The 22404-nt window shown below is 30.4% G+C and overlaps 1 protein-coding gene and 1 pseudogene across 1 annotated transcript; both read right to left on the bottom strand.

Annotated features, from left to right (window-relative positions):
* Nucleotides 1-2022: 2022 nt before the first annotated feature.
* LOC145046885 (uncharacterized) lies at nucleotides 2023-11487 on the bottom strand (annotated as a pseudogene).
* Nucleotides 11488-11638: 151 nt separating this feature from the next.
* Nucleotides 11639-12670, bottom strand: LOC145046886 (uncharacterized). The gene is made up of 3 exons (XM_078995144.1): nucleotides 12059-12670; nucleotides 11766-12016; nucleotides 11639-11657 (listed from the first exon to the last, which is right to left on the bottom strand). Exons 1-3 carry the CDS (start codon nucleotides 12668-12670, stop codon nucleotides 11639-11641), a joined length of 882 nt encoding a protein of 293 aa, XP_078851270.1.
* Between the last annotated feature and the right edge of the window lie 9734 nt (nucleotides 12671-22404).

Raw genomic sequence — 22404 nt, forward strand, 5'->3', positions numbered from 1 at the left:
ATTTGTATTAGTATAGTCTTTACTTGTATTAATGTTGTATTTATGCTAATGTGGTATGCGTACCTTTTCTTATTTACTAGACCTCCAATCATTCTTTCAGTAAATTATATATGTGTCAAAAATACAAAAGACAAAAAAAAAAAAAAAAATACCATTAAAAACATTCATGCAAAAGTTCAAGAAGAAATAGGAAAATATTTTGATATTTTGGAATCTTTTTATCAACTTAATCAACTTGTCTCTTTCATGGATGATTTGTAAGAGGAAAAAAAGCTTATTAACACTACAAGAAGATTGGGCAACAACGGCGACATGTGTCGCCGCTAAAGGGTGGGCTTGTCGCCGCTAATACCTTTAGCGGCGACATGTTGCTGCAAATGCGTCGCCGGTATTGTTTCGTCGCTAATACGCTGAATGTCGCCGCTAATACTCGTTGTCGCCGCTAATACCAGGCGTCGCCGCTAATACTGATGGTCGCCGCTAATAGGGTGTCGCCGCTAATAACACAGTGTCGCTACAAAAGCTGTCGCCGCTAATACTCTTTTGATTTTTTTAAAAATTTATTTAACATTAAATTTATAATCAATCCAACTATTAATCCATATAGCATTTGAGAAATCTGATATATTTTTATAGAAATATTAATACATATTATACAATCAATCCAAACTATTAATCCATACCACATTAAGTATTCTTCCAAATTACAAAACGTTTTATAAAATCCTAAAATAACTACTTGTCCTCATCATCATCTCCTTCATTATTTGGTAGCGGCAATGAGCGAAACCACTATTCCAATGCTGCAGAACAGGCCGGGTCCTGTAGTATTGTTTGGAGCATTTGCAACTATAAAGAAAACAAAATATATTAACAACATATCAGAATAACATTATAATTAATTATACCATTCTACAAAATATCAACATATCAAATACACTTAAACATACATCTACTTTCCATTATAGCATTGTACTTTCCAAAAATTACCAAACTACAAAATATCAACATATCAAACCATAACCAACATATCATTATACCATTCTACTTTCCATTATAGCACTGTACTTTCCAAAATTACCAAACTACAAAATATCAATATATCAAACCATAACCAACATATCATTATACCATTCTACTTTCCATTATAGCATTACTTTCCAAAAATTACCAAACTACAAAATATCTACATATCAAATCATAACCAACATATTATTATAGCATTCTACTTTTCATTATAGCATTTACTAACAATTACCTGTGATTGTGGTTGTTCTTGTGTCATTGGTTGTTGCTGATCATACATAGACACAACGGTAGGGGGTTTACGCTCAATGCCTCTGATATGTCCGCATCGAACACCCAATATTCTTTCAAAACAATCTTTTATATCAGTTGGTGCTAGACCGCTTGCCTCAGAAGTAGCTTGGGTTCGTTGGTTTATCTCTTCGAGTAAAGCATTCTGTATTTTTTTAAAAATAATAAAAATTAGATTACTAAATACCTTTGACGATATAAACATTTATATGAAAAATACAAATTAACCACTTACGTATTGTTGCTCGATTGCAGGACTATAAAATACCCCTTGGCGATTGGAATTAGCTTTACGAAAAGCTTCGATTCGACTGATATCCTATTTAACATTAAAATTTAGATTAGTTATACTTTAAATAAATATTTAAATATATCATAACTTACTTCTTTGAAACATGCATTGATGTATGAGCTCGACCCCCTTCTGTTTACAACTACTTGTTTTGCATGACAATCCTTGTTTGACGCCGAACGCCTTAAAAATTCTGGCGTTTGAAAATGTTCGACTGCCTTCGCCCAATTTTCATGTGACATTCCGTTAGGGGGGTTGTTTAATGCGGCTTTGATATTTGCAGGCCCCCCGATTTCCTTAAAATAAGCACGAGCTTTACTTCTTCGGCCTCTGTAAACTTTTGCAAGACTCGAATCAATGCTCCGCAACAATTGAGCATGCTCCGGATCCATGTTAACCTTATCCAAATCAAATTAATTCTGCAAAACACAAAATTTTTAGTTAATTAAATAACAATCACAACTAAAATTAAAATTGTATCCAAGTTACCTTTAGATGAACAACTGATGCGTTCCTTAAAGCGGGGGAAACATTGTCCCAACCAGATACGTTGAAAGGGACATTGTTCCACAAATACCTCCCAATTTCATGGGTGAACCAATTATCACGCTTCCCGACAGGGGAATATGTGATCTCCCTGTCGAAATCCAAATCTATAGGCTTTCCCTTATTTTCCCTTATCAACTTTCCCAACTCAATATTTTTTGACATGCCCCTCCTATTTTTAGGAAGCTCGGCTGAAAAAATACAATTAAACCTCTTAGTCACGATTTAATCCAATTTGCATATTCCAATTTCATCCAATTTCATACAATTAAGTCAAATGTATACATTCAATTTACATATTCCAATTTCATACAAATATATACATCTAAGTTTCATGTTAAGGCAATGTGGTATAACTTTCATCCAATTTCATACAAATATATACAAATATATACATCTAAATTTCATCCAATTTCATACAAATGTATATATACATGTCATTTTTTTTTTCCTATTTTATACTTCAATGTAATCTAAACATAAATTTCAAAATATACACAAAATGCATAATAAAATTCCCACAAATGTGAAAAAAACACACAATCCAACAAAATACATACAATCCAACAAAATGCATAACCAATTCATATATCAAAATACAAACATAATCACTCAACAAACTTGAAAAATACTCACTATTTATCATCTAAAACAGAAAAATCATAAAAAAGATGAGAAATTCGACCTTGGTTGGGGCAATTTCGGAATTTTGGCTAAATGTCGACCTTGGTTTGGGTTGTGGCGGTATTGTGGCTGCCTTGAGGGAAGGAGAAGCTAGCACCGGTCCAAGAAGCAATGCCTAGTCCACCAAGTTGGAAAACTTGCGTGATTTTGAAGAAAAAACGAGAGAAAAACGAGTGAAAGGTAAGATGTGAATGGCAGAAAGGTAAGCTGCGAATGGGATATCTGCGTTTAGCATTAGCGGTGACGGGTATTAGCAGCGATTATGGGCAATAGCGGCGACATTAGGGCATTAGCGGCGACAAACGGAGGGAAAACTCAGCGCACCTTTCCGCTTTCCTTAACAGCCGTTAGATTGAAAACAAATCGGACGGCTGGGGTGAGAATGACGCGGATCGCTAAATGAAAGCATTAGCGGCGACACGTAACGCGTCATTTACGTGTCGCCGCTATTGCTGGCTGTCGCCGCTAATACTTTGTTTTCTTGTAGTGTAAAGACTTCAACACACCGCAACAAGATTCTCAAGATCTTCACTTTGCTACATAGTTTTCATAATTGTCTCTTCAACATTTCCAAGTATATTTCTAGGAACATTGGTTTTATTGGTAATAATATTCTCTCAGGTTTGATAAAATATGTTTAAGGTCAAACCATATCATATTGTGAAAAACAATCATATATTTTATACATTACTATCACTTGTATATATTTTTTCACTGTGTATTAAATTAAAAATATTTTTTAAAACATTGCATTTTGTTATGGTAATAAAAAAAAACTATTACATAATCGCTAAGGATGAAGTAAATGTTAGAGTTTTTAATAGGTTTAATCACAATCCAAAAATGACACCGGTTATGATTTTGTCTCTGTTATGAATAAATTTGTACTTTTAATTTTGTTCACTTCTACATTGCTATGCTACTAAGGTTTATTAGATTAAACATGTCACAAACTGTTGCTCCTGAATATTTATCCATAGGTTACATCTATATTCCTATTATAACAACATTGCACTTTAATAAATCTACCCAATATCAACCAAATATGTTTTATTTTCATTTCTTATTATTTTTTTTTTAAGTTTACCAATTTTTTTTTGTTATTAAACCATTGTACTTAGAAAGTAGAACGCTATTGTGGTGGCAGTTCAACCGTAGCAGAATCTTTGTTGTTGCTTTTTTATTCCAACTTATGTTTTAATACTTGTAATCTGCAATCAAACACCTTACTCTATATATCAAATTAGTCATGTTAATATGAGATGAGTAAATTTATAAGACTAGAGATTTTCATACCAAGGAATATTTTGCTTTTGATGTCATGACATCAAATTTTACAAGCGACGTGATATGTATCGTATGTGTGCTTCTATGTGTTTGGATTGTTTGCATGTTATGTACAAAAAAATATTATTAATATAACTTTCGGTTTCAAATCGTAGCTGCCTTTGAATTTGAATTCCTCCAAATAGATGATTGTCTTTCAGAAGGTAAATACCAACAAATTTATATAGATATCCACTCCTTCCATGAACATAAGTTATTTATGGGATATCTATGTGTATTTGTTGGTATTTATCTTTAGGTTTGGATCTATGTATATTTCTGTGTTTTTTTTGTTTCTATTTTTGTGTATCTATATGTGTAAATATGTGGATTTTGTGCATATGTATAATTATTGATAAATCTTAATTTGTAGTAAATTCTTATCAATTGCTAACTTCCCATCGTTTAACTACAAAGTTGTATGTTTTATTATGTCAAGAAGCCACATTCTTTATGGGAGAACCCATAATGAGCTATCACTTTTTGGAAGCCACGTGCTAAGAAACGCATTGGTGCAATATCAGGTAAGCTTTACACATATACATAACTCTATACGGATTTTGTATCATGAGTATTCATGACGTTGGCATAAAAGATTCATATGAAACTTCTACCAGTCATTCTTATATAACCTTTTGTTCTTGCTTCTCTGTAGATCTACCTGAGGCAAACGAAAAAAATGGATACATAGATATATATGCAAACGGTGGACTAAATTAGCAAAGAATGGCTGTAATTCTATTCTTTATTAGCTTTTGATAGTCTTTTTTCTATAAGTCTTGTGTTTTTACCTCTATTGGATGATTTTTAGGTCGCTAGAAGTCGTTAACATCAAGAGTCAAAACGGGGTCAATTTTTGAAAAAAAAATATGTTCCAGACATTGGGAAAACCATGGTTTACGTGCTCTGTATAAATGGTAACGGAATTGTGACTACATAAGACTGCTTGAATATTGGATAATAGCAGCCATGTATGAGCATGAGGGAATTAATGTATGATTCCTTGACGTTGGTGTTCAACAACTAAAAACCTGCTACCGTTTTAACTTTCATCCCATTAGTGGTTAACATCCAAAACCCTCCGATTTTATGAATTTTTTTAAAGAACATTAGGGTCATAAGCTAATAATTATGTTAGTCATTAGATGCCTTATTTCTACTGATGTTTCAAAGGTGAATGTATGTTATATATTAAGTAACTAGGTATGAGACCTGTGTACTACACGGGTTTATTAAAAATAAAAATTTAATATCAATATTTAAACTTTAAATTTAAAATCAATATTTAATATCAATATCAATTTTAGAGCTCTTATTAATTATGACATTTATTACATTATAAATATATCAATTCTTTTTCAAGGAAACATTTAATTCTCTCATATTGTAACCGAAATAAGTTGTGATATGTGAACAAATCAGAAAATTACATGTGAAAATAAGTAAATTTTAAAAATCTATTAAAATGCCATGTGTCCAAATCAATGAGGACATGACATGTGGCAGAAAATGAGTTTTATTTATTAGTATAGATTGGATGTGTTAGCCATTCTCACGTGCATGGCTGAAACTTTAGATTTAATAATTATTATTGTTTTATGTTATAGATAATAGTCATTAGTTGAATTCGTATTTGCTTTGACCTGATTCAAGGAGTTGCACGGGTCTATAGTAAGAAAGTAGTATGGTTTGTTTCATGTGAATATGTGAATTCACGTGGGCATTAGGAAGCTATATATAACATATATTGATATGAATAAGAGTGTTCTATATTTTATTTATTGATTTCACATAGTGTGTGTTGTGTGTGTTTTGTTGAGGATCTGTGCCAACAAATACCACATTTCTACATGAAATTTCGTGAGTGTGCATGTTTATGCACATATGTATTTATCTAATTTTATATATATATATATATATATATATATATATATATATATATATATATATATATATATATATATATATATATCGGAAAAGTGAGTATACCTTACAGCAGGACATAAGCTTACGTACCCGATATATAATACTGTGTCGTTTCCTTTATCTTTTTATTTTATAGACATCGGGTTTCTGATTAACCCCACAAACATGGTTTTCGTTTTATTTCTCAGTTTCAAAGAGGAACATATTCGTCATCTTCACCCGTCTACGATGGTGGTTCCTAGGAATGGGTTCACAAAAAACCCCAAAACAAACCTCGCATCGTCGTCTGTTTCGCAAGCCTTCACCATCGAAATCCGGATATTTTCAGCCACATTTAAAAATCGATTCTTGATCAGCATCGTAAGCAATGATGCAAAAGACTCAACACTGGGTCTAAAATTAGTTCTTTGACAAAGTATTGAATAAAGAAAGAGCTGCCTGTGGCTTCTAGTTACAGTTCGAAGAATCTTTCAATCGGGCCCCTCACTATTTCAAGAATTTGTGTACTCTTTAACATTTATCGATCTTGTTGCTTGCTTGTCCAACAAATTCATCAATTCTACTCTTTATCCAACCAGAATTTGTTCCACCTGCGCATCAGGTGAGATTAAATTAGATTGATTCCATTTTTTTTTTACTTATTTCATTAGATTGAGTGTCTGATCACCAGGTGTTTGATGAAATGCACCAGTGAACTTTTGTCTCAAAATTGCTTAAATAGCGTAGGTTGTTATCGAGAAAGGGTGTTATCACTCAAAATGTGAATTTACGCTTTGTTCCCTTGGTCCACATGTAACTTGTTCAGATTCTCCATCTGTATGACTTTTCACAGTGGCTTTTTTTATCTTGCACAAGTATTACATGTCACTCCTTCATCATTTTGAACAAGTTTACTACTTTGAAGCAAAAGCATGGACTCCTATTCAATGTCCAAAATGAACAAAGTCATGCTCCCTGAAAAATCAAGTCACATTAGGGAAGAGGTAGGAAGAAATCTGAAACGGCCCCAGTAACACATTGTTCCTCCTCTTTTTTGATGTAATTTTTTTTTGTAATTTTTATCTAGTAATGTTAACTTATGTCCTATTGGATTCTTGATATTTTTTTTTAAAATTTTTTTTGCTTTAGGTTTACCAGGCAGGAACTACAAAACCGAAATGGAGCATTATAGAAATAATTTCAGAAGATAGCCACTCATAATTATAAACAATGCAGTAGTGCCATTTCAGCAAACATTATTTCACAAATATGATGTTGGATGACAACCCAAAAATGATGGTGAAAATTCTCATCAAACTCCTGAAAACAAACTAAATAAAGGGTATTCTGACAATTAAAAGAGCGGTAGTGAAGCTGAAAAGGGTACTAAAGATAAGAATTTAAATCTTATAATGGAAGCAGTTGAAATGGGAGCTGAAAATTATGACATTGAAAGGAAGACAAACTATAGTTCTAGATTTTATCAAGTTTTGTCTCATTTTCACTTGAATCATTTTTTTTTACTCCGTTTGAACCCTTCTTTGTTGCATACATAGATCTTCCGAAAAGGCTAATTTGTTTTCAAGCTTTTAAATATGTCATTTTTACGTATACCAAATCCATGTAAAAACGCATAATCATTATAAAAGTTATATGCATCATCTGCGGTATCGAAAACCTTTCCCAATATACTTTCATCACTAACTTCATCTTCGTCACACTCAATGTTCACATCAACATCGTTAATTTTTTCAGATTCACATGTTGCTTCTACAAAATCATTTGTGTCAATATCTTCAGTTACATGTAGTTCAATAGCTTGATCATTTGCTTCGGTTTCAACCATTATGACCTGCACAAGACCACAATCCATGTTTCTAAATAATAGATTAACAACATTTTATTTACCATTAGTTAAGATTAAATCATTATAATTAATAATCATAATGAGAGCGAAGAATATACAAAAATCAAGTACATTGGATATTTACCTTTCTAAAAACTCAGAACAACCAACAATATGGAGCTTTAAAAAATAGCAATTTCCAGCTCTAAAAAACAGCAATGTCGCTAATCAAAATCTCTAAACAAATAAGACTAAGCAACAAATTTCAAAGTCCTGAAACAACAATATCCAAGATTAAAATTCTGAAAACATGAAAAACGAAATCCCAACTTCAAAATTCTGAAATCAGCATACAACAACGCATTGGCAATTGTTTTTTTTTTTTTTTTCAAAAAGCAAGTCCTTATTTACAAGGAATCCGATTTCAAGATTTACCTTAAACAGAGTATATGTAGTTTTGAAGGAGGTTGATTTTCGTGAAGCAGTTTCTTCAATTCGATTTCTTGAACCTTTTTTGTTTCGTGATTTATTAGGAACCCGATTTCAAGCAGCAAAGCCGATATCTATTTTTCCAAAACGATGATGACAAAATCCAATCCAATTCAGTCGTATGGAATCCGATTTCAAGGAGGTAATCGTTTTTTTCCAAACGATGATGATCACAACAGCAATCGAAAAAAAAGGAAGATACGATATCTATTTCCATAAAATAAGGAAACAAATTGGAACGTATTGTTTTTTTTTTTTTTTTTTCAGGAAATAATATTTTTCTTTTTCATCAAATAAAATCATTAATCAAAACTACGTAGTTTTGACAATTAGGTACGTAAGCTTATGTCCTGCTGTAAGGTATACTCACTTTTCCATATATATATATATATATATATATATATATATATATATATATATATATATATATATATATATATATATATTAGTGAATATGTGGCTGACATGTATATAAAATTATATATAGAACCTATCTATCAAAACTATGTAGTTTTGAAAAAAAAAATTTAATATGGATTCATATTTAGTCATTTTCAATTTACATTCCTTAAATATTTGTATTTCAATATTACACGCTCGATTTTTTTATATTTGACGGAGATTCATTCCAACATAAAAATATACAAATACAATAGACCAAAATGAAAAAGATTGCATGAAGAAATTGGAGACGCTGTTCTTGTATTATTCTTTTTCAAACAATAACATAGATATTGATTTCAATAAATAATAAAAAGCTAAATATTGTAACCAACTATTGATTACGAGACTTCTCATTTCCATTAGGTTTATGTATTTCATTATAGTGATAGTGATTACCATGAGGTTTATGTATTTTCTTCATTAGTAGGGTTTAAAAAAAAGTAAATGTTTAGATTTAATAGCACTAAAAGTGGTCATGACGGCAATTAAGCTGGAAATAAGAAAACGATTACGTCGTAAAAGTAAAATGAAAGTCCAGAAAAATTAGGAAACACATTTGAAGATGGAAATAAAAGAAACGAAAGTAAAAATAGGAAAAGAGGCATTTTTAAAGTTTAAAATATATATAAACTACGTAGTTTTAACTAAAACGACGGAGTATTGCTAGTTCTATACTTAATATTGCATACATAACAACCACATATTCACTTTTCCCATATATATATATATATATATATGTCTGTTTCTTTTGTACTAAGTCTATACATAATGACTTAATGGGTTAACACAAAAAGATCTGCTTAATGTATTAATACATCAACCCTTTACCTATTTTTCCTTCCTTTTTCCTCCTAACTATTTTCACATTAAAATAGATAAATATCATGACCATGGTTTTAAAAAGCGTAATGCGCCCTAATGCGCTAAAGCCTTTGGGAGCCGTTGTGCTAAGTGCTAAGCGAAAGCGCTCGCCTAGAACACACGATGCGCCAAGAATTAAAAATATATATAAAAAAATATGTAAATACTTAAAAATAGCTTTAAATACTTAAAATATCCAAAAATCATAGTTTCATAGTAGTATCATATTAGATCCCAAATACTAATAAGTTATAACTAGAGATCGTCTAAACTATCATCATCTTCGTCGTCAACTTGGACGACACCATCTCCTCCTCCATCATCACTATAGACACCGATATCTTCTTCCGTATCTTCATCTACCAAATGTTTATGAGATGGTTGAACGGTTGTTTTTCCCTTATTAACGTCTGATGTTCCGGTTCCATCATTTTGTACTCTTGATGCTCTAGTTCGTAACTAGGCTCATAAGCACCGGAGGCATGAGCTACATCTCTCCAAGTTAAATCTTCACCAACAAATACCGCCTCATCATCGGTTTCATCTTCCATTCTTCTCATCAACCACTCGTTGCTTTCATCAATCTCTTGTAGGATAAGGTGATCGTTCTCTTTGTCTTTTGCCCGTTGCTCCAAGGACCAATTGAATTTGACAAACACCATGTCATTCAATCTCTCTTGTGCCAATCTATTTCGTTTCTTCGTATGAAGCTACAAGTAAGAAAATCAAAGAAAGTAAGAACACAAAGCAGAATTTCTATAGAAAACAGATTTTCCAACAATAATAAACAAATTCCAACAAAAAAAAAACATATTTTCTGGAAAAAAAAAAGTTTTTCTGTAAAACATTATTTTTTCTGTAAAAAACAAATTATATAAAAAAAATTCCTGTAAAAAACAGATTAATTTGTAAAATCTAAAAAAAATGTCAAAAAGACTTACATGTTGAAAAACACTCCAATTTCTATCACAACTTGTAGCACTACAAGTGAGGCTAAGAACCTTTATAGCAAAAAAATTTAGATTAGGAGTTGAAGATCCATATGCTCCACACCAATCAGCTATATAAAAACAAAAACAAAAACATAAAGTCGGATTATAAATTAGAATTTAGAAGAAAAAAATAAGTTGGGATTTACCCGGTGATTTTGTCTCTCTATGTCTAACAACCATAGGATTACCAAAGAGTCCTTGTGCATTCCGATATTTGTCCAACTCTTCCGAAATCTTGTCTTGAACTTGTTGCTCGGGAACAAGCCTCATAATGCAATCAAACAAACCTTTTTCCACTTCTTCACAAGCTACCCCACTAACATCTTTATAAAAGATTCCCGGGTTCAAGAAGTGTCCCGCCGCATGCAAAGGTCTATGTAATTGACATTCCCACCTTCGATCTATAATTTTAAAAGCTGTCTTGTAGTCATCTGGTCTTGAAAAGCTATCAAGAATGGCCTCCTTAGCCCTATCCATGGCCTCATAAATGAAGCCCATAGCCGGATATTTTTCTCCATCAACAATCCTAAGAACCGTAACTAGGGGACTCGTCAACTTAAGAGCATAATGCACATTTCTCCAAAACATGTCTTGCATAAAGTAGGTTTTTACTTTTACCCCCTCTCGTCTGAAGACCACTTAGATGCTTCCCACTCTTTAGAAACCACCATATTCCTCAAATTGGCTCTCTGTTTGTGGATTTGGGCAAGAGTGATGAAAGATGTTGCAAATCTTGTGATAGCCGGCCTATGTAAGTTTCTTTGGTTTGTGAACTTCCTCATCATGTTCACAAGAGGCACATGGCTATATATATACCCAATTGCAAAAATCGACTTCTTTAATGCACTTTTCACCTTTGGAACTTGTTTGCCAATATCTTCCAACATCAAATCTAGGCAATGTGCGGCAGATGGTGTCAAATATAGATTTGGTCTTTTAGCTTCCAACAACTTCCCTACAAAGTCCATACATAAAAAGTAGTTTAAATTAGACAACATATTAGCCTTCATAAAAGATAAGATATTAAGTTTGCAAGTTAAAAATTTTATCCGCCTTCACATACGCTGATGCATTATCGGTCACCACTTGTACGACATTCTTTTCACCAATTTCCTCCACCATTTTATCAAGAACACGGAACAACAAATATGCATCTTTTGAAACATCAAAAACATCAAGTGACCTCTTGAATACCGAACTATTTGGGGAGTTCACCATGAAATTGATGATGTCTTTTTGCCCCACGAAATCGCGCCAATCATCGGATAATATAGAGCAACCTTTTTCAGCCCATTCTTCTTCATGCTCCAAAATCTATTTTTGAACATCTTTTACTTCGTTATTCAGTATAGGTACTCTTAACTCATACATAGATGGTGGTTTCAAACCGGGACCAAATTGTCCAATAGCTTCAATCATAATTTTGAAGCTATCATACGTCGCAGGATTGAAAGGAATGCCCGCATCGAAAAACCATCTCCCAATGTGACGACAAACTTTATCTCTAAGGTCCTTTCGACAAACTTCATTGATGGTTTGTTGTTTCCCATCCTTCTTCTTACCTTTCATTGCGTCTTGTGGGTTAGGAGTATAGTACATATCAATTTGACCTTTTGTTCTTGTTTTTTTGGGAGGGGGCATCTTGCTACTACCACCTACTTCAATAACATCTTCCTCCTCATTTTCAATGCCCTCATATCCATAAGTTTGTTGTTGCATCCGAAAATTTGCTTCCATATGTTGATGTGCCTTTATTTCACCCTTCTTTTGCATGTATGCCCTACATTCTTCTCGAGCATGCTCCGGGAAATTTGGGCATTTCTTTGCGTATTTATGACCACCAATTAAGTGTATTTTGAGGCGGTATACTCCTCCTTTTGTAACTTGTCCACAAAAAGTGCACGTAAAATTGTTTTTAGTATTTGGATCTTGAACACCATATCTCCTACCCGGGTCATCCAAAACCATTCTGTAAATAGTATCAAAACCAAAGTTAAGTAACACTTAATTAATAGTTTAACAGTTAAAACACTTAATTGTCACTTTATTTAACAAACAACAATTTAACAGCACATATACTCATACAAATTACATATTTACAGCATTAATACCTTGTATTAAATATTAATTTAATACATTTACAGATTACATCATAATCATTATATATAATTTATATATAATATATCATATATGATATTATGAAGAAAGAGCACATCAGATTAAAAAGTATGTTACAATTGTGATAACATGAAAGAGATGTAACTGGAAAGTGGAAACAAACATGATACATTAAACAGTAAGTTACATTAAAAAGTAAGTTATATACAGGGGAAACAAAAGATCAGAAGAGATGTATAATTGTATATAACACTTTTTGCATCAGTAAATAATATATTATATAATATATAATAGTAGTTATTGTTACTTTGTTTCTGTTACATTCGTGATCATGAATCAGGATTCATGAATGCATAATGAAAAGTTAAGACTTAAGAGTTGATATAAGAGTAGAATCAGAATAGAATGAAAGAAAGAATAGTACCTTGATGTTTAGTGGAAGACTGGAACGAACACTGGAAGATGGATGAAGATTTGGAATTCTTGGAGAAAACCGTTGGAAGAGATGAATGAAGTTTTTTTTTTTCTGTTGCCGCCTGTGAATCTTGTCGTGTGATGTGCGACTCTTGGTTTCCAAGAGTTTTTTTATTCATTTATTTAACATAATGGCCCACATCTAATTTAAAGCCCATCACCCATTTAGTCGCGCTTAAGCGCCGCTTACCGTGTACAAAAAAATCGCTAAAAGCGGCCCGAGTCGAGCACATTAAGGAATCGCATCGCCTAACTATGTCGGAAGCGCTTCTGCCGATCGCATTGGCGCCTAGCGCTTTAAGCGCGCCTAGTCGGCGCATTTTTAAACCAAGATCATGATATTATTTTTTGATGGAAGGGTAAAATGGTCATTTAGTATCATTCATACAGTTTATTTAGTCTAACAAAAAACAAACTATATCTTAAATCTTGATTCATTATCCATCTTAATTTTGACTCTATATATCTTTTATAAAACCTTTTCCATTCATCATCTCACGTTTCAGCCTCATATGATGCCTTATTTGATATCACGGGTGGAAAAGTCAACATTCATGTATTAATGGCTCTTGCAGCATTTGCATATGTATTTATGGGAAACTAATTAGAAGGAGGTTTGCTTCTTGCAATGTTCAATTTAGCCCATACTGGTACTGACTAGTCAGTTCACAATTCTTTTTCACATAAAATCCATTCATTTTCCATTTTACTAAACACATACATATAACAACCACAACTGAAGAGTACTTCACCAGCTAATCAAAAGTTGATGTCAAGGAACTAAAAGAAAAATATCCTGAATTTTCCTTTTCCTTGATGTCAACAACCAACAATCACTAAACTTATCAGAATTAAAGTACCATGAAGTCTTAGTTAATAAGTTAGAAGTTGGATCATTCATTTTGGTCAAAGCTAGTGAGGTATGAAAAGATACATACAGATTCATATTTTTTTAGAGTATATTACATCTTTAGTCCTTAAGTATAATTGTTTTTTGAAAAATTGGTCCTTATTTGAGGATCTTGTAACATTTTTTTATCCCCGTTCCAAGTAAAATGGTTATTTTGTGGGACCAAAATAGCAAAAATCAGTTATACCTTAGGACCAAAATAGTTATTTTACCTGAAACATCGATCAAAAGTGTTGCAAAAACCCCAAAATAAGGGACACAATGTGAAAGAGAAAAGTTGTTAGGATCATAATTATGTTTTTTTAGAAAATCTTGACCTGCATTACTTACATTTTCTTACTTTTTCTTATGCAGGTTTTGACGAGTAAAACCAAGATTTATATGGTCTTGGGATATGTCAATGGACTCGAATTATTTGACACAATTTTAAGTTGTAATCATCATTATTTTCTTTTGTTTCACAATTTCAATCTAGTTTTTCCTTTTTCTGATAGGTACGAAAGGGAAAGGAACCTTAGTTAACTGCCAGAAAGTTATTCCAACAACCGATTGATATCTTTTCAATAATAAAAACATACTAACTTTCTCCATGTTTTTTTGTTGTATTTATTATGTGTATCATTGTGGCTATATTTGGCATGAATCTAAAATCCTTCCTGCAAGAACACGTGGTATACTACTTTTTTTTTTTTTTTTTTTTTTTTCTAATCACAGGCTTAATGGAAAACACAAATCATGTCTTATTTCTAATATATACATGCAATTTTCAATTCGGCTTATAGTAAGAGGAATCATCTTTGTTGTTGTGGTGACATTTTTCCTCATTTACACATACCTTATGACAAGGAGGATACTTTAGGCCGAATTCCCAAATAATGCACTAAGTTACACCGATATGATCAAAGTCCCAAAAACTCTAATATTGTCATCTTAGAGTTGCTTATTTGACTTTTCACTTTGAAATTTGTCGTGGTTTTTTTCCATTTTTTGTAAAACATCCTATATTTATGTAGTATAATGACAAAATTATGAATCTTCTTTAGGTCATGGACATTCTTAGACCGAGTCTTTGGGATGTTTGGAATTATTTAGGTCGATCATAAGGTGATAGTCCTACTTTTTACATGCATAAATGATAAATCTATATTTATTTACTAATTATTTATTTTTCTTAATCAGCACATAACCAAGTATGGTGGCTTGCATCAGCATGTTTGGCAATTTTCATTTTCATTCGCTTGAATGTTCATTCAAGAAATCTTAGAAGGTCAACAACTCAACAAGCAGTGAAAGGTTACAACCCTCTCTTCTAGTTATTATGCCCAAAGGCAGGTAAATCTTTTCGTTAAATCATAAATATCATTTGGAACCTAAAAAGAGATACTGGAGATGAAAAAATGACCATGAGATGGTTACTTTTGTCTTCAGTTTTCACTGATTAGCCACTATATATGATAACTGCAGGACATTGCAACAAGAGTAATTGCTCGTGAGCTTGATTTTGGGAACACACCTATGTCAAAAGCCAAACATGTTGACAAGTATCCTCTTTTTTGTACTTTCTGATATGCTTGTTGTTCATGTCTTACAAAAGATGGTTCATGGTGAGTACTAGTCATGAGAAATGAGGTGTTTTCTGTTATTAAACAAGTTCTTTTGTATAACTTTAAGGAAATTAGTAGTGTCTTTTCTTACGTACATATTTTTTTTTCAAGCATCAATGTAGCATCTTTTTATTCAATGGATCCAAAAAACCTTTTTCTTTGATATACCATCTAGTTATTATTATAAAACGAAAATAAACATAAATATGTATTTAAATAAGTTGTCAAAAATACATTTTGAAATATGTTTTCACGAATACAATTTAAATGTGTTAATTAAATACATTTACAAAAATACGTTTAAAAAAAAACATTTTAAATACGGCTTTAAAAACATATTCATTATATAAAAACGTATTTTGAAAATGTATTTTTGGAAACTTATATTCAAAAACATTTAAAAATGTATTTTTTACAATGTATTTACAAACATATTTTCGAAAAAATATATTTAAAAACGTATTGTGGAAAATGTACTTTTGACAACGCATTTAAAGGGATAATGACTTGAAAGGGTAACGAACTTTCAACTTTGGTCACATTTAGTTACTAAATTTTTTTTCGTTATCTATTTGTCATTGAACTATTGAAACTGTTCACATTTTACCCTTATGACCGGCTGCTGCCGGTCATAAGGGTAAAATGTGAACAATTTCAAAAGTTCAATGACAAATAGATAACGAAAAAAAAGTTTAGTGACTAAATATGAACAAAATCGAAAGTTCGTTTCCCTCTAAAAAGTTCAATGACTAAATGTGAACAAATATTCTCTTGTATTATGTTTTAGCAAATTATTTATTTTTGTTAAATTGTAGCAACATTTGTTGATGAAGAAATCTATGAAATAAAAAAAAAAAACCCTGAAAATATATTTAAAAAAAAAAACAAAAAACCAAAACCGAAATAAAAAACCAATGACATTTTCCAAAATAAAAAATCAAAATTTCCAATCTGATTTTGGTTTTACAAAAAAATGAACCATTCTCACTGATGTGAATTATGACCATTGGTTTGGCATGCGGAATTTGTGACATCTCATGAATATATAGTTACAACATCGTCTGGACTCGTAATTCATAGTAACGGGTTAGAGTATCATCAAATGAATACGTAGTTACAACATCGACTGAACTCGTAATTCATTACCTACATGTTATGGGCCTGCTGGTGTTTCCACTGGGTTGTCTAGAATAGTCCGTGGTCGCCATCTATACTCTGGTAGATGACTACATCGCCACATTGTTGGTTAAGGTTATGGTATCTCCTTTCATCCTACATCACATATTCATCATCATCTATTTACCTAATTATCACCACCTTTCTATCATCACCTATCTCTCATCATTTTATTTCATCACACACCAACTATTTCATTTACAAATGTTTCATCCGCAACATATTTGTAGATATAAAATATATATATCGTTTAAATCTTTTAAAACATGTATAAAATCGTTCATTCAGCATAGACAATAAGTATTCAAATAATATGCACACACAACACGTAATTTATATAAAATACTTCATATATATGTGTAAGAGGAGAGTATATATACCATAAATGCTTCCTAACTTTGAACCCCAAGGTTTACTCTACTAAAGTTTCATATTCTCGGCTCTCTGAACCTAGAAGGGTCCAGATCTATCACACCAAAAAGCTCAAGATAGCTCTTCCTCTCACTCTACACACTCAAGCTCGCTAGGGTTCTCACTTATGGGAAAGGTAGTTGCAATTGAAGGCCATAAGTGCATTTAAATATGGCTCGAGCCCAAAGATTTAGGGTTTCTGCCAACAGCGCGGACTCGTCGAGTCGCCTCACCGACTCGTTGAGTCCATTCATTAATCCGAGTCATCAGTCGCAACCTTACTCGACGAGTTGAGGCGTCAACTCGTTGAGTCTCTCTTCTTAACTCAAAAAAAAAAAATACTTAAATGATGATAACTGGAAATCCGGATGTTACATTTTGTTTTTTTATTTCATAGATTTCTTCATCAACAAATATTGCTACAATTAAACAAAAATAAATAATTTGCTAAAACATAATACAATAGGAAATTTGTTCATATTTAGTCATTGAACTTTTAAGAGGGAAACGAACTTTCGATTTTGTTCACATTTAGTCGCTAAACTTTTTTTCATTATCTATTTGCCACTAAACTATTAAAATTGTTCACATTTTACCCTTATGACCGGTAACAGCCGGTCATAAGGGTAAAATGTGAGCAGTTTCAATAGTTCAATGACAAATAGATAACGAAAAAAAAATTTAGTGATTAAATGTGATAAAAATCGAAAGTTCATTACCTTTTCAAGTCATTATCCCCGTATTTAAATACATATTTATATTTATTTTTGTTTTATAATAATAATAATAATAATAATAATAATAATAATAATAATAATAATATCATTTGGCGACCGATACATTATATAGAAGTGTAAAGGGGAAAATCAAGGATAGTGGTATAGCCCAATTGATTAAGAAGGTGCTTTTTTAAGGAGAGTACGCGTGTTTGACTCCCCTATCAGTTTTTAACTTCATTAGGCAAATGGCAATTATATATATATATATATATATATATATATATATATATATATATATATATATATATATATATATATATATATATATATATATATATATATATATATATATATATATACTAGGTTATAACCCGTGGAATCCACGGTTGACAAAGTAAAATAACATATAACATATAAAGAATAAAAATAATAATCATTAATCATAGATTTGCATGTATTTATTTTTATAGAATGTAAAATAAGAGGCAGAGTAACATAACAACCACAGTTAAACATGGTAATACAATGGTATTTATGGAAGACTTTCAAAAGTACAATGCCAAAATTGAAAAAGAAATAGAAATGCTAATCATTTATATATGAAGTATGTTGTTATTGTCAACCAGTAACAAAAGAAAAAGAAGAAAATATTAAAATGCATTACTCATTAAAGCATTGTAGTATTTTATAGACAATGCTTATTTTCTAAGATGTATTATTTTGACTTTTTTGAGTATTATCCTTTTCTTTCAAATAAAAATGTTATATTATTTCCAAATAAAGAAATCTTAATTCATTGTAATCCAAATAAATTGTCACGATAAACAAATGGTTTAAATTGTTGAATTAGCATTATAATACTCTAATTATTTAGGTAGGTATTTTAAAATTAACTTAATATAACATATTTATATAATCTTAAATATTACTAAAAGAGAAACTTTATGACATCATCTTAAATAATCTGGACCATTGATTGTATTTCAATCTTATTTTTTCCACCCTTAGATCAAATTGCTGACATCATCTTCCCCATATGGAATGTATTTAATTCCAATAAATGATTTTCAATCATCAATCAATAACTTACATTCGTTGAAATGGAATGTATTTAATTCCAATAAAAACTTTCCATATTTTACATCTTGAATTTTCAGTTATGAAGATTTTAATATGATCAATTTTAAAAATATATTACTAACAAATCATTTCAAATAAGGCCTTAATATCAACCATTAATATAAATCCATTTATATTAGTAAACCAGTAATATAAAATCTTTTTTTATTAGGAAATCATTTATACCGAAAAATCATATTAAAATCATCATATACATATACGATTCATCATTGAATCCGCGACTCACATTTATTTTCAATAGTTTTTTTTTCTTCAAACATTCTCATACAACATCGTTAATATTGCTTATAACTTCCATCATCATTTTCTGCTATCAACATTCGCTCTTGTGTGTTAGAAGGTCAGTACCTTCTTTCGTTTTTTATATTTTTTTCGATCATTTTTTGCTCCTATATCAAATGTATGTATTCATATATTTCGATTTTCTTTGTCACAAATTACATGAAATCAGTTAACTACTTTTCTGAAACTTTTCAAATAAACATGAAAAGGTATTAGGTACCTTTAACAAAACAAAAATTAACTATCCTGGGAAGTGACATTAATTACGAAAATTTTACTTTTATATATTAGAGATGATTATGATTTTTTTTTAATTTTTATGTCATAAGAATCCGGTTAATTTTGGCATGATTTTAAAATATCATTGAAATTATTATGTTTTTATATATCATATCAACCTACTTTTTTATCTTCGTATAGTAACAATAAAATTTATTAATTTACACAACAAATATAGATATTTCAAATTTTGTAATATTATTATACCTTACAGAATACAACTCCTTCAAAAATAAATTTTCATCAGTAATTTCATCCATAATTTCAACAAATTTAAATTTGTATTTTCTTTATATAATTTTTTTAATGATCCTGATTTTTTTTTCTCCAAAAGTATATCAAACATTTACGTTTTAGATAATGCTGCCCTATTATAATTATTATTTTCCAAAAGTATATCCATTTAATGAGGAATTTGATATAATAAAGGAAGTGAATGTTAATTAAAATGAGATATATATTCCATAATTATTACATGAGTTTATTAAAAAAATTAATATCAAGGTGTAAACATTAAACATTTTGAAAGTGAAATTTCAGAATACATAAAAACGATAATGTTGTACAATGAAATATAAAAGTGAATAGACTAAAAAAAAACACTATTAAAGCAGTTAATCTTGAAAATAACATAGTTATGAAAAATTATAAAGTAAGATTAAAATTATAAGATATTAGGAGATTTGTAAATAGTACATTTAGTAAAAGTGTTACGGTTATTAGAAAAAATAAGAGCGTTAAGATTACTGAAAATACAATATATAAACTAAATTATCACAATAGTAATGAAATGTGATTATTTGATATTTCATATAATTGACAGATATATCAAATTAAATTAATATACTAAAATTATTCAAAGTTGCGCCAAAACTAATGCAAAATTTTTACGAACACTAAATAAATAAGAACAAACATAAAAGCTAGCATTTATATTTATAATTAATTTAAAATAAACCAATCATGATTTAGAAAAGAATCTCCATTGATGATATACTAAAATTAAATCTATATAACATTTAACATTTTATAAATTATATTACATAACTTTATTTGAATAAATGAAATAGTTGTTAATATTTAATGCAATAGAAAAAACGGTATATTGATTGTCAATATATGTTTAAATTAGTTAACATTATTATGCAATAAACGTCTAATTAAAATGCTTATAAATATATAAATATTATAACTATATAAGACGAGGAAAATCGTTCAACTAATAAAACAAAAAAATGATGTCTACAAAGAGATCTTTCAATGATTATATATATTTATCGTTTTCAATGTATTTTCTACATATTTCAATAATACCAATAACCATATATTTTTTTAATAATCATTATACAATATCTATAAACGATTATATGTTTTTTTTATGTATTTCCCGCGTTTAACGCGGGCTATAATCTAGTTCTAAATCGTTCATTAAACTAATAATGGTTAAATTTATTTAAGTAAAGTTAGATTCAAATTATGTATTAAAGTAACTTTAAGTTTAACCAAACTCAAGTAATTGGTTACACTACCACAAACATTTTCATCAAATAACAACTATATACGTACCCTCCCTCACCGCTAAGCATCTTGAATCTGTTTTGTTCGTACATTAACTTTAGGTGGTGTTTTCTTAACCACGATCTAAATACTTATTGTAATAACTTAAGTGATACATAAACGAAAAACTAAATGATAAATAATACACATTAATAGACCACAAGCTCTTATATAAAAACTTACCGTGATAACTTAAACGTTTTAGAAACATAAGTAATAACAGAAAAAGCATGTAGCGTATGAAGGAAACACTATTTAATTCTTTTTTCAAATCAATGACAGCCACTAAAAAATATGCAGTATGCTTTAAAAACCATAAAATAAACAGATGGTTATTTTATGAACATGAACAAAGAATGTTGTATTCTAGGAAGAAAAGGATAGATCTGCATCTACCTACAGAGGAGGCCCTATAATTCTTTGCATGAATTTTTTGAATTGCTCCTTCCTGCATGCTGCTTCCAAAAAAATGAGCAAAATAGTTAGCCATGCTTCATAAAAATATAAAATTTAGAAATAAATGGCTATAAAAACTACACATATATCATATAAACAATAACTTTTACCCGGAATTAAGCTTCGGTCTTGAGCCATAAATTAATAACACCTCTTGAACACCTCCCTCAAGAACATCAACTCATTACACCAAATCTCACAAAACCCATTTTGCAAAATACGAAACTGTGGAATTCTCAGTTTGTATAAGATTGATAGAAGAAAACGTGGCTGGTAAACCATGGTTGATGTCGTAACAAATGATTTACAAAATCATGTGTGCAATAACCTAAGATCTAGCTGCAGAAAAGTCATGGTAATGAAAGATGTCATTTTCCAGAAAAAAAAATTTATACCTACAATTTAAAGATAGTAGTATGTACTTAATAAAATAAAATAAAAACTCTTCAAACTATCCTTCGAGAAAGAAGAATGTGAAGACCTAGGAGAAGAAATAAAAATTAGATTTCCTTGGACCGACATTGTTAATGTTGTTCTCACTCATATTACCCTATGAGCTCCTTATTCGCAAATGCC

Source organism: Lactuca saligna, chromosome 5 (assembly GCF_052625555.1).
Source record: "Lactuca saligna cultivar CGN05327 chromosome 5, ASM5262555v1, whole genome shotgun sequence".
Classification (NCBI taxonomy): Eukaryota; Viridiplantae; Streptophyta; class Magnoliopsida; order Asterales; family Asteraceae; genus Lactuca; species Lactuca saligna.

What these genes read in the sequence shown, in the direction of transcription:
- LOC145046886 (XM_078995144.1), bottom strand. Translation starts at nt 12,670, where the DNA reads ATGGTTTTGGATGACCCGGGTAGGAGATATGGTGTTCAAGATCCAAAT. An exon ending in CATCTATGTATGAGTTAAGA is followed by an intron (nt 12,017 to 12,058) that starts GTACCTATACTG and finishes GTTCAAAAATAG; the next exon opens with ATTTTGGAGCATGAAGAAGA.